We start from the raw sequence: 17,365 nt of genomic DNA, 5'->3' as shown, positions 1-17,365 counted from the left end.
TGAATTTTGGGCTCGAAACGAGGCGAACTGAGCATAGCTTGGTGGCCACGACATGCGCGCCGAAGAGAGCTTTTCGAATTCGGGTCATATGCACGAATCGGATACTCGTAGCCAAAGTTTTGGCCAAAATACTGTAGCGAACCCGAAAATTGTCCCAATTAGGTCAGATTATAATTTCTTGCTAATTTTGAGCTATTTTGCCTGCTCCAGGTAATTCAACGCCATCAATGTGCAATTTGACAGCTCAGCATTGTCTAACTCAGATCCCTCTGAATCAATTTTGCAGGTTGACGTTCAGTCTTTTGCCCCGAGATTCTACTAGCTAGCATCTAGCTCGAAATTTTTTTATTCTTATTGTTGAGTTATGGATACTTTATGAACTCCTCGATCTCTAGATCTTGGTCTCTCTACGCGCACACACATATACCAGGTGTCATTTTGTCCGCCTGAGATCAATAAAAATATGTCAGCGTGTATTCAAATTCAAGCTTTTTTTATTTTTCTTTTTCTTTTTTTTTTTTTGTTTTGTTTCGTTATTATTATTATTATTATTATTATTATTATTATTATTATTATTTTTTAACAGTCTCAAGCTTGTTCACGAGCTACTCAATTTATTTAGTCATTCAATATACAAAGTAAATGTCGCGATTGTTTTATTTTTTTAATTTTTTTTAATTTTTTTAAAAAACTAATACTAATTATTAGTTACTTAATTATGGTTAAGATTTATTGTTTGAGTAATTAGAGAAATTAACTCAAATCTTAAATGATCTAATCTTAATTTTATATGTTTATATTATAGTATATTTATACATTCATATACATACAGATGCACTTATATCTATATCCAGGCTCACAATTATAATAATTCAACATATATATTAAATTATGAAGAACAATATATATATATATATATATATATATAAATACTTAACATGTTCTCATTACAAAGTTAAAAATAATACAAATGAAGTTATACGAGCTTATACGGGTCGAGCCTAAATTTTTACGAGTCTGAATTTTTCGTTCAAGCTTTGTTTGTTTAATAAACAAACCGATCCTGAGCCGAAATCGAGAATGTTTACGAGTAGCTCTACTTGCTTACATCCCTATGCCTAATGAAATATAATATTCTCTATTTTTATGGTTCATATTAAATTCCGCATGTCTAATCATACATATATTGCAAAAGAACATTCTAATTGTCAGTTATTTATGAGAAATGACTATTAATTGCAATTCGAGATGTTCTTGAAGAAATGATAGATGTCACTATTCATTATAAAAGGAGGAAATAAAAAACCATTATTGATAGATCTAGATTTTGCATGTTCGATTTTTGAGTCACTGATCACCTGCAAAATAGGAGAAGGGGTCGTCAATGGGTCGCTAGTCCAGATACCGGAGGCGCTCTGATGCTCAAGTCATTGTTTTCAACTTTGAGGAAAAAATATGAAGAAACTTTTTAACATCAAGAATAAGTGTATCTTAATTATAGAGAGAAATGAGACCTTATATATTCTCTTGAGCCTTAGTAATAGTGGGCCTTATCATAGGCTCTCTTCGCCCTTAGTAGATGTAGGCTTTATTTTAGGTTATTTTAGCCCCTCGGGCTCTAGTAGAAGTGGTCCTTTAGCAGGACCGATCTAGTAGAAGTTTGGACTCTTTTTGTTTTTTCTTTTTTTAAGTACATAGTTACAACTTGTTAAACCCTCCTAATGCATTCTCAATAACCAACAATTGATCCCAAACTTTTACCAAATTTTTTTTTTTTAAAAAAAAAAACCTAGGTTCCATTAGACAAAACATCATATTTTGAACTCACAAAACGGCGATGATTGATAGGGGCACCTCCGGTCCTCCACCACTTCTTGTATTGGTGTCTGTGGTTTGTTTGTTTGTTTTTTTTTTTTTTTTTTTTTTTAGAACTTAAAACCTTATTTGGTGAGGAGAAAAGCTTAGCAAACAAAAGCTCATAAATCCTCAAAGAAAGTGTATTAAATGAGGGTGACTAGGTCCTAGCATGATAAATTTTGACTTTTAACTTGATGTACACTTAAACAATAATAATTTAGTGACCGTCTCTTTCTAGAATATGAACTATCATACTTATGTTCATAGGATTTTAGCTTGAAACAACTAGATCATATATGACCAATTTTGTCACAATGATGACAAGTAGAGACAAACCATGCGACGGGACATAAATACTAAGTAATTATACTAGAGATGGAGGTTGTGGATAAACAAAACACGTGTGTATATATATATATTAAAGAATTAAGACATGAGACAACGAAAGAAGAAAAAGGAACAAAAGCTTACAGGGGCTATTTTATATATAGGATTGACAATTTTAATGCTTAGGACTGGTTTGAATCTATGTTTAAAAAAAAAAAAAAAAAAAAAATAGAACCCTACAACGGATGAGAGAAAAATTAGGATTAGGATGGTTGTAAGTACACTTGTGTAACGCCTCACTTTTTACAAAAAATGTAAGTGAAAATTTTTTGATTTTCACGTAACAGTACCACATCATTAGAGTTAAGAAATTGGCAGCAGAATATATTTTCTCTTAAAGATATGGAAATAAATAACATTTCTAAGCTAACTGAATTATCTCAATATATAAAAATACAAACCATTTGTTCTGATATAATAAATACATCTAAAATAGTAACATATGTGCCACATGCGGCACTAATAATACTCAACCATAGTTTATCCTAAATAATATTTACATACTAAAGGTCTCGTCCATAAACATAAATTAGCAGCTCTTTTCTTCCTTCCTGCAAAAACTGTTATTATTGCCACATGCGGCACTAATAATATTAAACCACAGTTTATCCTAAATAATATTTACATACTAAAGGTCTCATCCATAAACATAAATTATCAACTCCTTTCTTCCTTCCTGTAAAAACTCGCATGTGATTGTGGTTAACACCACAATCTCATACTGTGGTCAAGTGAGTCAACAATCCTCAACTACAAAATGAAATACTGAATCATTTAAAAGTACACCAGGCAATCAAATAATGACAATTACATACACAAACACGCAATCATATTTATACATCTACTTTAACTCTTCACTTATTTGGAGCCGTACCGCTAGTTAACACATTATTTAGAGCCATATATTTTTATTACTGAGTCATACCTCCTTTACTGGAGTCATACGCCCTTTATTGGAACCATACTTCCCATACTGGAGTCGTACCTTCATTACCAGAACCATACTTCCAATACCGGAGCCATACCTCTATTACTGACGAGTTCTTTACTCTCAACTATAACTTATGTACAATCCTTCAATTACAATAATAACCTATGCATATATTCCAAACAAAGCATGCTCTACTCAATACATGTGAAATGCCAAACAACTCGTATACAATTAAATGAAACAGAAAGCACAACGTCATCAAAGACCACCAACACGTATCATCTCCAGTGAGTAAATAATACTCACAGTTATTTTCTGCTTCCAAAAAGTGTTCACAGATAATTGTTCACTGCAATGTATATTAGTACAAATAATAGTGAATTAGTATAATTCACTAAAAATGCATTTAAACACTATTCTAATTTCTGACCTTTAAACGTTAATATAATTTTGGGAAAAGTACACATAACCCCTTCAAACTACCACATCATTGTCAATGTACCCCCCAAACTACCAATTGTGTCAATCTCCCCCCTTAAACTACCAGAAAATATCAATGTCCCCCTAATGACAAAAATGCCCTTCATAAAATTATTAAAATAAAATAAAAACTAAAAAAAATATTAAAAAAATATAAAATAACAAAAAATTATTCCAACAAAAAAATTAAAAATTAAAACTGTTTTTTATTATTATTTTTAAATAATAATTTTCAGTTTTTTTTTCTTTTCTTTTTTTTTTTTAAAAAAATTGTTCTTTTTCGTTTTTTTAATTAAATAAAAACTGGTTTTTTTTTTTTCATTTGTTTTATTTTTTTAAAATAAATAAATAAATTTCAGTTATTTTTTGTTTTTTCGTTTTTTTTTTCTTTTAAAAAAAAATTGTTCTTTTTCGTTTTTTAATTTAATAAAAACTGGTTTTTTTTTTCATTTGTTTTATTTTTTTTAAATAAATAAATTTCAGTTATTTTTGTTTTTTTGTTTAAAATTTTTTTTTATTTTTCGTTTTTTAATTTAATAAAAACTGGTTTTTATTTTTTATTTTTTTCATTTGTTTTTATTTTTTTTTTTTAAAAAAAAAAAATCAGTTATTTTTTGTTTACTTTTTAAAAATAAAAAAATAAAAAAATTTGTTCTTTTTTTTTTAAATATTTTTTTTTTAGTTTTTTATTTAATTTAATTTAATTTTTAATTTTTAATTTTTTTAAGTTTTTTAGTTTTAGTTTTAATTTTTTTGAATTTATGAGGACATTTTTGTCTTATTCAAAAAAAATTAGGGTCATTTTTGTCTTTTTGTTGGTCTTAGGGGGGACATTGACATTTTCTGGTAGTTTAAGGGGGGAGATTGACACAATTGGTAGTTTAGGGGGTACATTGACAATTGAGTGGTAGTTTAAGAGGGTTATGTGTACTTTTCCCTATAATTTTCTATGGGCTGCTAGGCTGGTTCACTTGGGCTTCACTCTGGGCCGTAAGTTTTCTTCCACATGTGTGGGTTGCTGGGCTAGTTCCACATGGGCTGAGCTGTTATATTGGAATAAAATGAGTCCACTAATATTAGATATTAATTTTCATCTATATCAAGGGTAATATTTTTAGCGAATGTTTTCGTGCTTTTAACGAAGTTCAAAAATTATGAAGTTTGGAGGGTAGCTAAAGGACTTCGAATTTGAGTTTCCTAGTTTTTGAATCAACTAAAATGAAGTTCGTTTGACACTATTTCTATTATTTTAAAGTTAAAGGTCTGTTTGAATTTTTATTAAGTTGAAACTCGGCTCGTTTAGAATGTTCATTAGGAGCTCGGCTCAAGCTCGTAACGGGTATTGAATATTGTGCTCGGCTCGGCTAGCCAAGGGTAAATTCTTGTCCAAGCTCAAGCTCGGTTTTTTGACGAGCCAGGCACTTGGCTCGCCCAGCTCGTGAAGAAATATTTCAGTATAACCTAAACCAAGGTAAGCCAACACCCGCAAGAACAATATCCTCATAATCTCAACATAAATCAAGCCTAAGAAAATCCTACGAAATTAACATCATTTTTGAGTTTACTCATGGTGGATATAACGAAATCGAAAGTAAGAGCTTGAGATTTACATTTTCTTGACAAATTCTCATACATTGTTTCACAATTTTCTTCTTCTTCTTCTTTCTTGATCTCTCACTGCACCTGGTCTCTCTCTTGGGTTGTCTCGATCTCTCAATCTTTGAATCTCTCTCGCGTTCAGATTCAGGCGGCGGGCGCAAGAGGAATGAAAATGAGAAGAAAAGAAATGGGAGAGAAGAGAGAGTGGGAGAATGTAGCGTGACTAGGGAAGAGAAATTAGAGTCTTCGAGAAGACTAGGCATTAGGCCTGGCAGATCACGTGGGGTGCACCGTGCACAGTGATGGACTGATTGAGAACAATGAAAAGACACTGAACGTGGATGAGGGTGGCCCACGTGTAATTAAAAGAGTAAATTAACGCTCCATTGTACCTAATAGGAAAGGTGGTGGCAACACAAACGGGAAATGGCCCTTTTTATTGTTTTCTTTTTCTTTCTTTCTTTTTTATTTTTTTATTTTTATTTTTTTTATTTTTATTTTTATCAAACTCCTTTGCTTTCACTCAAATTAAGGAATTATAATATTATATATCGCATCCATCTACGAATTTTTTAAACAGGGTTCTTGAGAATTATTTGTTTACAATTAACAACATATGCGTATAAATATGGCATTTGCTTGCAAGTTCTATGTGAAGAAATATTTTTAAAATTTTCCTTTTATTTATTTGTAATATGATTAAGATCTTTTGTAATTTTTAAACTATATTATTGAGAAAAAAAATTTAAATCAAATGTCTTTGGTATCATTTTTTTTTTAGTAATTCTAGATGTCATACCTATGTCTATCTTGTGTCATTCTAATAATGATGTGGCTTTTAAAATCACAATTTGATCATAATTCAATAATGATCAATCACATGAGTAATGTTATAAGTCACTCTTTTGTCACTCTTGTATCTCTCCAAAAATTATGTGGCTTTTAAAATCACCATTGTTAGACCATATCACCCATTGCTAGATCATATCACCTATTGTTAGATCATATCACTGATTGTCTATACTTGAGCTAAAATAAGTTATAAGTGTCCATCTAAATTATGTGCTTAGAATCTTAGATCATACTTAAATTTAATCAAATGAATTGTTAGATCATATCACCTATTGTTTTTAGAACATAGTACAGTGTCAGATCATACTTAATCATACAATGATACAAAATAAGTACTGTTGATATAATTATTACATTATATAATAAATATATAATGTGCCATGTCACTGAAAATTTAATATTATATAAATTAATAGATCATATGATTATATCAAAATTATGTACTTATTGTATATAGTTATAATTTATAACCTACCATTTATAGTTTACAACTTTACATTATTATGAATTATATACTTATGAGTTAGAATTTAAGAATTATGTGACAGTATATGACTATAATGTATAGTTATAGCATTATTGGCTTATATATATATATATATATATATATATATATATATATATATATATATATATATATATATATATATATATATATATATATATATATATATATATATATATATATATATATATTATGCACTTATATTATACATTTAATCATATTGCATATGAATCTTTATATTATACCCATATAAATTGTTAGATCATATTACATAATTTACATGATTTGATCATATTTAGTCACTAGTCATACAAAATAAGTGTTGTTATCTTGTTGATATGAATGATGAATCTTATGTTTATTGTATAACTTACATTATATAATGAAGATACACTATACCATATGATCAGTATATCACTTAACTTCTAAGATTTAGTATCATATAAATTGTTATATTAGTTATAACTTATAACCTAATCTTTATAGTTTATATTACTATGAATTGTATACTTATGAGTTAGGATTTAAAAATTATCTGACATTATGTGACTATAATTTGTAGTTATGTTATGGCCTTGTAGGCTTATATATATATGAATTGTAATATACTTAATCATATCCATATGAAATGTGGATCATGCTTAGTCAATAGTTATACAAAATAAATGTTGTTGATATGAATCACATGATTATTACGTAATTTACATTATATAATGAAGATACATTGTGTCATATCAATATATCACCTAACTTCTAAAATTTAATATCATATAAATTGTTATATCATATGCTGATTCAACTACGTACTATTAAATACTTAATGGTTAGATTATTTAAGATATGACCATATGATTAACTTTTGTCATTAAATTATATATTATATAGATACTTATAGATATAATTATTTAATTATATTTTATACCAATTAATTATTGTTACTTAATAATTAATATTCAATATATACATATACATATATACTATATAAAATTACAATGACTATTGTTAAATTGTTACTTAATACATAATATACTATACTATATAAATTATATGTAATAATTAATATATACGAGTCAGGCTAATAAGCGAGCCGAGCCCTTATACGAGTATGTTCGCGAGCTTTAAACGAGGGAGTCGGGTTTTATACGGGTATGTATCGTTTAATACACGAGTATGGTTTCATGTCCACGAGTAGCTCATTTAATAACCGTAGTTGATTAATAAATATTTATTTTCATAAATATTCATATTCATTCTTTTGCCTTATTATTAGGTCTTAAATTCTATTTTAAGATATAATATTTTAAAATTTAAAATTTGGAGCGTTATAACTTGTGAGTATTGTGTCCCACTATCATATTGAGATTTTATGAAGAAAAATAGCAGTTAATATACCTAAGTCAACCCAAGCCCTTTATTTTAAGCTTTTGGACTAGATTGTGGTATCCCATCCCGCTAATTTTGTTTTGGGCTCGTATTGAGAAGTTTTTAATCACTTTATCAAAAACTTATAGATAACTTTGGCATTGACCGTTTCTATCTTGATTATCCTAAATTGAGGTCTCCGTTTATCTAATAAAGGTAATATATTCATGATTACCTTGTTTTCTTAAGATAAGTATACGAGGGTAAGGATAATATTCTTATCCTTATGATATGTTAAATAAATTGGGGATATGCCATCCTTATCTCAGTATAAGGATAATCTCAATATTGGGATTATCTTCACTTATTAGCAATTATCTTCAAATTGTATTTTAATTTATCTCGCAAGTATGTTTTTATCGGGAAATGCTAAAAAAAACCCTCTACACACCAACCCCTCACATGGGTGGGACCCACCACACATGGGCCTCACCTCATGTGAGAGGGGTATTGAATAATGTTATAAGCATTATCATTATATATTTAATAATCATTACATCATTTATTTTTATTATTTTGTAAGTTATATAGTTTATTAAACATACAATATAAATATATATTGTTTATATGTTATATAATGTAATATTAATTTTTAAATGAGCTCACCCATCTTTTTTGTATATTAAATAAACTATATAACTTACAATAAACTCGGTCCAGCCGAGCTTAATTTTTAAAACTCGTCATGAGCTCGAGCTCAGCTCGGGTTCGTGATAAATTTAAATGAGCCGAACTTGCACATGCACTACTAGCTCAAGCTTGGCTCGTTTACAACCCTAATTCATAATTTAACGTAATCAAGTGGATTTATTTATTCTCAAGTATTCATAATTTACAAGAGAAGAAAAACACATCAAAATCATGAGGAAAAAAAAGTATTTGTAGATATGAAAGTATCCATTTTTCAAGAGAAAACGTCAAACTAACTCTCTATGCTTTGGACATTATCGATTAGTTTCTTAATTGGTCTTCAATTTTATTAAGGATTAAATACTTTATTGGTATCTGAGTTTTATGTGTTTTTAAATTTAGTACTTCAGTTTTATTTTGTATCATAGGTGATACCTGAATTAGGGGTAAAAACTCATTTAGTACCTCTGTTAGATTTTTCGTCCAAATTATAACACATCGCCACGTGTCATTCGTTGAGGTTGACAAGTGGCACTATATATATATATATATATATATATATATATATATATATATATATATATATATATATATATATATATATATATAATCTTTAAAAAAAATGAAAAGAAAAAAGAAAAAAAAATGAAAAGAAAAAAGAAAAAAGAAGAAAGAAGAGGGGTGGCTCTTGGCCGATCTGGGGTAGCTGAACCACCCCCCCCCCCCCCCCATGACAGAAAAAAAAATATGGATTTTGGCCGGCCACCCCGAAGCCAGCTGGTCCATGTGAGAGGGGTATTGAATATGGCTTGAATCTAGGTATTGAATATGGGTATTGAATCTTTGCTAGCTTTATAGGTATTGAATTTGACTTTAGTTCGATGGTTTCTCATATTTTGACCCGAACCACCCCACCCCAGATCGGCCAAGGGGGTGGCCGGACACCCCTTGGCCAAAATGGAGGTGACCGGCTACCCCCATGGTGGCCAAGGGGGCCACCCCTCTTCTTTTTTCTTTTTCTTTTTCTTTTTTCTTTTTTTTTTTAATTATTTTTTAAAGATTTTTATTCTTAATTTTTTTTGTTTATATTGTGTCACATGTCAACCTCAGCGGTTGACACGTGGCGAGGCGTTAAAATTTGGACGGAAAATCTAATAGAGGTATCAAATTGATTTTTATCCCTAATTCAGGTACCACTTATGATACAAAACAAAACAAAACTTAGGTATTAAATTTAAAAACACGTAAAACTCAGATACTAATGGGATATTTAACCCTTTTATTAAATATATAACTCCTTACATTTTAGACCATTATCAAATAAATCATTTCATCCATATTTCGTTAATTTTCTAATAGAATGATAGGAGTACTTTAGATTCGCTAGGTTTAATTCCATTATAATAGGTATAATGGAATTTACGCTTAGCTTTAATCATACTTCCTCTCTAAGATAATTACGGGTTTTAAGAACCCTTAATTATCTATACAAGGGTTTAAACAGTATGTTCGATCGATCATCTCCTATGATGAAATTGGGGATATGCCATCCTTATCTCAGCCATAAATTAACATATATATGGCATTTGGGAGCTAATCATGATAATTAGATTGCATATATATAATGAGTAAGGCTACACATCATCCTCTTGTCCTCTTTTTGTCCCCCTAAAATTGATGTGGCTCTTAAAACCACTATTGAATTTATGATAAATCATCATTGGATTTTGATCCAATGGTGATTTTAAGAGACACATCAATTTTGAGGGGACAAAAGGAGGACAAAGGGATGATGTGTAGCATTTCTCATATATAATTAGTTGAACGTTTAAACGAGTACGTAACATTTGTGGGACATTTGGTAAATTCAAATGACACGTGATCAACCTTAATTTGATCACTAATTATATACAATCTAATCACTTATTAGATTCCCTTAATGGAGCTAAGTCAACTGACCCCTCCCCCCCCAAAAAAAAATTTCCCTTATCCATATCCCACATTCGATCTTCATCTCTCTCTAGATCATTATCAGAAAGATATTGCTACTTAACAATTTCGGCAACAAATATAAAAGAGTTTGAATGACTCTTACTTGTCCGAGCAGGTTTCAAACAATTCACCTCTATGTTTGAACATGTGAATTGCTTTATAGAATTTTTTTCATATTTATTACTCAAATTATTAGCAATCGAAAAAACAAAAATTTTGTTGAAAAAACATTATATATATATGTTACGAGTCTTCGAAGAGTTTGAGCATTGGTGGCTTTTAGAGCATTTGGAGGCCAAAGTTCTATGATTGCCTTAATGTCTTTAATGAATAGTATCTTATTGTGGGAAAATGAGAGTTATATTATATTAATTAATTGGTCTGACATAAGATACCGTTAATTAATAAAACAATAAGTTAAGAAAAGAATATACCTTTTTTTTTTTAAAAAAAAAAAAAAACTAAATTTAATTGTCAAAATTGAAATTGCATGAAAACTCAAAGACTAATTTTATTTTATTTTATTTTATTTTATTTTTTTTTGTGGCATTGCCCTTACTTTAGGACTTAGTGTTAGAGTACATCAAGAGATCAAGAATATTCAAGTTATAGTTGAAAACTATAACGTATCCATAGTACGTTGGAGCCTGTGACTAAAAACTATCAACTAGTTGGAGACTGCAACATAACTATAATTAAAATTGAGTAATGCTACACATCATTCTCTTGTCCTCCTTTTGTCACCCCAAAATTGATGTGGCTCTTAAAATCACCATTGAATTTTTGATATATCACTCTTGGATTTTGATCCAATGGTGATTTTAAGAGCCACATCAATTTTGGGGTGATAAAAGGAGGACAAGGGGATGATGTGTAGCATTACTCATTAAAATTTATCACTTATTTATATTTACCTAATTTTAGTTAAAGTCTATTTGTATTATCTAATTATCTTATTTGATATGTTGTAAACCTCTATCAAAGAAATAAGAGCAACAGCCCTTTGAAGTATATCCGGTATACGTAGATCATACACTGCATTATAAACATCTCTCAAAGAAGAAACCTCCACGTGGAAATTCACCTGAAAGAGAGCTCCGCGTTCGCGCAGCCAATGAGAAACGCCAGGTAGAATCACCAACCCAATAAGAAACGCTCCCCTCCCGTTATATAAACGCCTCCATCGTCACATTTATTTTCAATTTCGCATTCCTTCCTTCTCCACTATCCCCGAACGATCGAGAGCCCATTCCCCTCTTTTGTCTCTATTTTATCATTAAAAATTAGTTTTAAAAATTTAAAAGAAAAACCGCCGGATCTGGGTGGTCTCCGGCGCCAGGGAATGGAAGCTCAAGGCGCCGGACTGCCCCGTGTATTAGTGTTAGGCATTTGCGTCATCGGCATTTGGTCTGCCTATATCTGTCAAGGTGTTCTTCAGGAAACAATGTAAGTCTCTTCTGTTTTTTTTTTTTCGGAAATGTTGCTTTGATGATTTATTGCTGAGTCGATCTCTAATAGAAAACCGGGTGAGCGCAAGTGACAGTGTGTTTGGAGATTTCCAGATCACGCTGTGCTTTTGTGAATTTAGGTGTAGTAATTGTTATGTGATTTTCTTTACAGCAATTGCGTGATTTGAACGAAGTTTCTTCTTAGGCTTTTTTATCAAAGGCGAACATAAGTTCCAAATTTTGAGATTCTTAATCTGCATTACTCTAATAAAACGCTTATTCTTAATCATTCTTAATCTGCATTGATAAACCTATAGGTTTCTTAATCTGCATTACTCTAATTCAATATCATTCTTAATCTGCATTATTCTTAATATCATTTGAATATATCATTTCAATTCTTAATCTGCATTATTCTGATATTATTTCAATATCATTCTTAATCTACATTACTCTAATTCAGTATATGCTTACTGCTACACAGTTTTGTGGAACTTATTCACTATGATTGCCGCCAATGATATATATATCAATTATTTTTTTCTCACTATATAGGTCTACCAAGCGATTCGGTCCAGATGGGAAGAGGTTCGAACACCTTTCATTCCTTAGTTTGGCGCAGAATGTAGTATGTTTTATCTGTTCATATATACGTGAGTTCCACTCTACCTTCATTTTTTGGTTGTATCTTTTGCTAATATGTTACGTGTAGAAAGTGCATATATATATATTGAAGATATAATTTCATTGTTATCCTGTGTATTGAACAGTGATAAAGCTTTGGTTTACTGGTAGTTGTGGCGGTGCTCCTTGGCGGACATACTGGAGTGCTGGCATTACCAACACAATTGGTCCTGCTATGGGAATCGAAGCATTGAAGTACATCAGCTACCCGGCCCAGGTATGTTTCTCTTTATTCGACAGTTTTCTCATGTTTGGAAGAAAGGGTTATTGGTAGTCTCAACTAACCACAGGTGCAGCTGGTTTCTTTGAATCTATGAGTGTTTTGAATTTCTCATTTTTATTTGCTTCCATATATACTACTTAGCAGTGGCCATATTACTTTTGATCATTGTATCTTGAAGTGCATATTTCTTGATTAATGCTGTAAATATTGATGTTTTTGTTAATTAATTGCAGGTCCTGGCAAAATCTTCAAAAATGATTCCAGGTGAGATATTTACAAGTTTATACAAACTGAATTGAAACAAGCATGCTGTATGTTAAGCGTGCTTTTACTGGTGAAACTGTATTCTATGTGCCCTCAATCCTTCTGTTTGTAACATGTAAAGGAAGGAGAAGGATTGTTTTTTTTTTTTTTTCTTTTCTTTTCCTTTTTGGTCGGAAGAAAGATAGTTATTAGAGGACTTAGTGAAACTGTATATATTCCGTCTTCCTTAGATAGAGGTCTCTTGTTTGATGAGATCTCTTGGTTGAAAGGAATAGAGAATCCTGGAGCTCAGCTAGGGTACCAAATATTAAGGCCTTGAATTGTCAAAAGTAGTTAATCCAAACCATGTTGTATACCAAATAGTGCTGAATATTGTGGAATTTCATGCCTTATTTTGCCTTGGTTTGTTTGTTTGTTTGTTTGTTTTTGTTTAGTTTGCTCTTTCTTTTCCGATTCACACAAATAAGCTAGAAATGTGATCTATAATGAATATCATGCATGTGCTCTTGGATAGTTTATTAGGTACTCAATGATGCTGTTCTAAAGCAAAATCCTTTCCCTTCACTTTCCTGCAACTTGGAGATGATATCAATCCCACTAGTTTAATGAAAAACTGAGTCATGATACCCATAAGGCGGATCCTCTTATTTTATGACGTATCATAGGAATTTATTCTTGCTGTGTTTATTTGTTCCATTGAGGGTGGATTATTTGTACAAGGAGGCTAATATTTCTATGCTATATGAATAACTAATGGTTATGTCTTACTTTTATGCAGTAATGCTGATGGGTACTTTAGTTTATGGTATAAGATACACGCTTCCGGAGTATCTTTGTACTTTTCTTGTTGCTGGAGGAGTATCTACATTCGCACTCTTAAAGGTAATGATTATTCCTATGCGAAAAACAACTTTTTTTTTTTCCTTCTTAAATTTTTTAATGCTTGTTTTTTAGGACTTCTTTGGAAGAGTAAATGATTGCATCACTTGATTTCCAAATCTGATTTTTATTGTTTGTCTCATCTATAATTGGGTTGATTTCAGACTAGTTCAAAGATTATTAGCAAGCTGGCACATCCGAATGCACCTCTTGGGTATTGCCTATGTTTCCTGAACCTTGCATTTGATGGATTTACAAATGCTACTCAGGATTCAATATCCGAAAGGTATGCTGAGAAAAACCTTTTCTCAAATTTTGATTTGATTCGTTGTTAAGTTACAACCAATTGGTTGTATGTGATATTGAAATTTTACTATAGCATTTTTCATTTTTTTTCTTCTTGTGTAGAAGTCAATAAGCAACCAAAGAAAATGCATCTCAATTAAGTTAGTTTTGTACTTTAACCGAAAAAAGCAATTTGTTGGTGATTTGCAAGGCCAAATCTATGTACCTCCCTGCCACGAAAGAACTTGATTAATTTGTGAAAAATGCCGTCAATGCTGTAGAAATGTTAGCAAAATGCCTGAAAGGCTACTTATATTTCTATCATTTTGTGTTCTACCTGTAAGAAACAAAATGTATGGAGTAAGTCTACTTTAACATGATAAATTGATGTTAATAAATCTTTAAGCAAAATCACAATCATATAAACCAATCTCAGAAGAAATTACCTACATATAGCAGGTCCAGACCACTAATTGCCAGTTTACCTTTTGGCCAAGAAGTTGGCTTTTATCCCTCTTGGCCCTTCTACGGTTCTACCTATATATATATTGTCCTGTTCACCTTAAACAGCCACCTGTTGAAATTCCTGCAGTCTGCAACTCCTTTTCCCCTATTGTTCTATAATGAGATGACTTCTATTACTGAGGCTATCTCATTTTCTTACCAATCTATCTGAAAAGGTATATAGATAATTCTCAACTGTATTGGTTTCTCTGACTTAGGTACCCAAAAACACGTGGCTTGGATATTATGCTAGGAATGAACTTTTGGGGCACCATTTACAACTTGATCTACATGTTCGGCTGGCCAGGTGGCAGCGGATTCGAGGCAGTCCGGTTTTGCAAGCTGCATCCGGAGGCAAGATGGGACATTTTACTCTATTGCATTTGTGGGGCAGTGGGCCAGATTTGCATATTCCTGACCATAAGTCGATTTGGCTCCCTTGCTAATACCACCATCACCACCACCCGCAAGTTTGTCAGCATCGTGGTTTCTTCATTGCTGAGCGGCAATCCCCTGTCAACAAAGCAATGGGGGTGCGTTGTCATGGTGTTCTCTGGGTTGTCATACCAGATCTTGCTCAAGTGGAGGAAGCTGCAGAGATCGCAGAAGAAGAGAAAGCCCAAGTGAAGAGGAAGTGTAACAATTTTTGAACTTTTAACATCTCCCTCTTTTCCTTTTTGGCCATTTTATCCGTCTTTGCTATATCATTTATAGTAACCATAAAGTTCGATGGTTTCTAATTTAGATGATGATCCTTACGAAAATCAGTCAATGTAATTGTAGATTCTTTATCGAGAAGCACAATGTTTTGTCATGCTCTTGTTGGCCATGCTACTTCAAATTCTAGGTACATATCTTGTAATCAATAGTGGAATAATGATAACTTAAAACAGGTATTTGGTACGTTCTTATAAAGTCTGGCAGATTGGTTCTTTTTAACTATGTTTGAGTATGCCACGATGGTATCTATTGAGACAAACACATATCATGCCATCTAGGGTTGGAAATTTTTTACACGACCTGCAAACAGTACACGAAGTTATAGAGTTTGGGTTTAAGCTAAACGAGTTGATGGCATGATCCGTTTAGTGACACATTTATAAACGGGTTAGCCTGTCAACAGTATTAATAAAAATTCAATACTTTCAATCTCATAGGTTGCTAAACAATTAGCTTCACTTTTTGTTTTAGGATCTTCACTTCTTTTTGCTAATTGGAACAAAGCATCTCTAATCCATGGGATTTGAAATTTTATGACTTTAGTATTTCATAAAAATTCAAAACTTTCAATCTCATAGGTTGCTAAACAATTAGCTTCACTTTTTGTTTTAGGATCTTCACTTGTTTTTGCTAATTGGAACAAAGCATCTCTAATCCGTGGGATTTGAAATTTTATGGCTTTAACACTTTCAATCCGACTTTCCCAATGTGTTTGTGAGAGAGGCTTAAGAGTTAAACCCATCGCTTGTTACAAGGTTAAGACTATGACAACCACATGGTGTGTAAAACACTTCTTGTTCTCATGAATCATTAATATCGAGTTCAAGATTTTTAATTTCATTAAAAATACATTTTTTAGTAGTATCATCCACTTTTATAAATTCTATAAAATGTTCATCTATTTTGATTGTATTTGTTGAAATATCAACACATCTTAGTATGAGAGGCATTTGTTCTTGATGATTTGCATCAGGAGTACAATCAAGCATAATTGAAAAGTATTTTGTATCTTTAATTTTTTTAATAATATTATTTTTAATTTCAGTTGCTAACAAATGTATCAATTCATTTTGTATATTATGTCTAAGATAATGATTATGAATTTCGTCATCTTTAATATGTCGAATATGTTCTTGCATTACTAGATAAAATTTTGCTATCATTTCAATTAGACTTAAAAAATTTCCATTCTTTTCATTATTCCCTCTCTCGGACCCAGCAGATAGAGCGCTCTTCGACCATCTCTCTCTCTCTCTCTCTCTCTCTCTCTCTCCCTCTCCCTCTCCCTCTCCCTCTCTCTCTCTCTCTCTCTCTCTCTCTCTCTCTCTCTCTCTCTCTCTCTCTCTCTCTCTCTCTCTCTCTCTCTCTCTCTCTCTCTCTCTCTCTCTCTCTCTCTCTCTCTCTCTCTCTCTCTCAGATTTTGGGTCTCTCTTGTTGCAGACCCACCGACTGCCACCCATCGGAGCACCCGCCCCTCTCTCTCGCCGTTTTCCTGCTGTAAATTTTCTCCTCCTCTCTTTGTCCACGCTTTTCATGATTTTCTTAAACTTTGTTTGGTTGCTTGGAAAACGGAAGAAAAGAGAAGAGAAGAAATCTGAAAGTCATGATTTTTTTGATTGATTAAGTTATTGGTATTAATTAATTTAATTTCTTTGGTTGTTTGGTGCTAAAGTTTAGGCTTTCTTTGGATTTTTTAAGTGTTG

At 31.5% G+C, this 17,365-nt stretch overlaps 1 protein-coding gene across 1 annotated transcript; it reads left to right on the top strand.

Moving 5' to 3' along the window:
• The first annotated feature begins 11,876 nt into the window (after positions 1 to 11,876).
• Positions 11,877 to 15,845, top strand: LOC133878076 (UDP-galactose/UDP-glucose transporter 3-like). Its single transcript, XM_062316567.1, has 7 exons — positions 11,877 to 12,101; positions 12,659 to 12,756; positions 12,874 to 13,004; positions 13,244 to 13,274; positions 14,053 to 14,156; positions 14,318 to 14,439; positions 15,161 to 15,845. The coding sequence occupies exons 1-7, from the start codon at positions 11,998 to 12,000 to the stop codon at positions 15,567 to 15,569; spliced, it is 999 nt and encodes a 332-aa protein (XP_062172551.1). The 5' UTR covers positions 11,877 to 11,997; the 3' UTR covers positions 15,570 to 15,845.
• Positions 15,846 to 17,365: the final 1,520 nt, after the last annotated feature.

The sequence above is a fragment of the Alnus glutinosa genome, chromosome 9 (assembly GCF_958979055.1).
Source record: "Alnus glutinosa chromosome 9, dhAlnGlut1.1, whole genome shotgun sequence".
NCBI classification, from domain to species: domain Eukaryota; kingdom Viridiplantae; phylum Streptophyta; class Magnoliopsida; order Fagales; family Betulaceae; genus Alnus; species Alnus glutinosa.
This window is presented reverse-complemented; position numbering and strand designations above follow the sequence as displayed.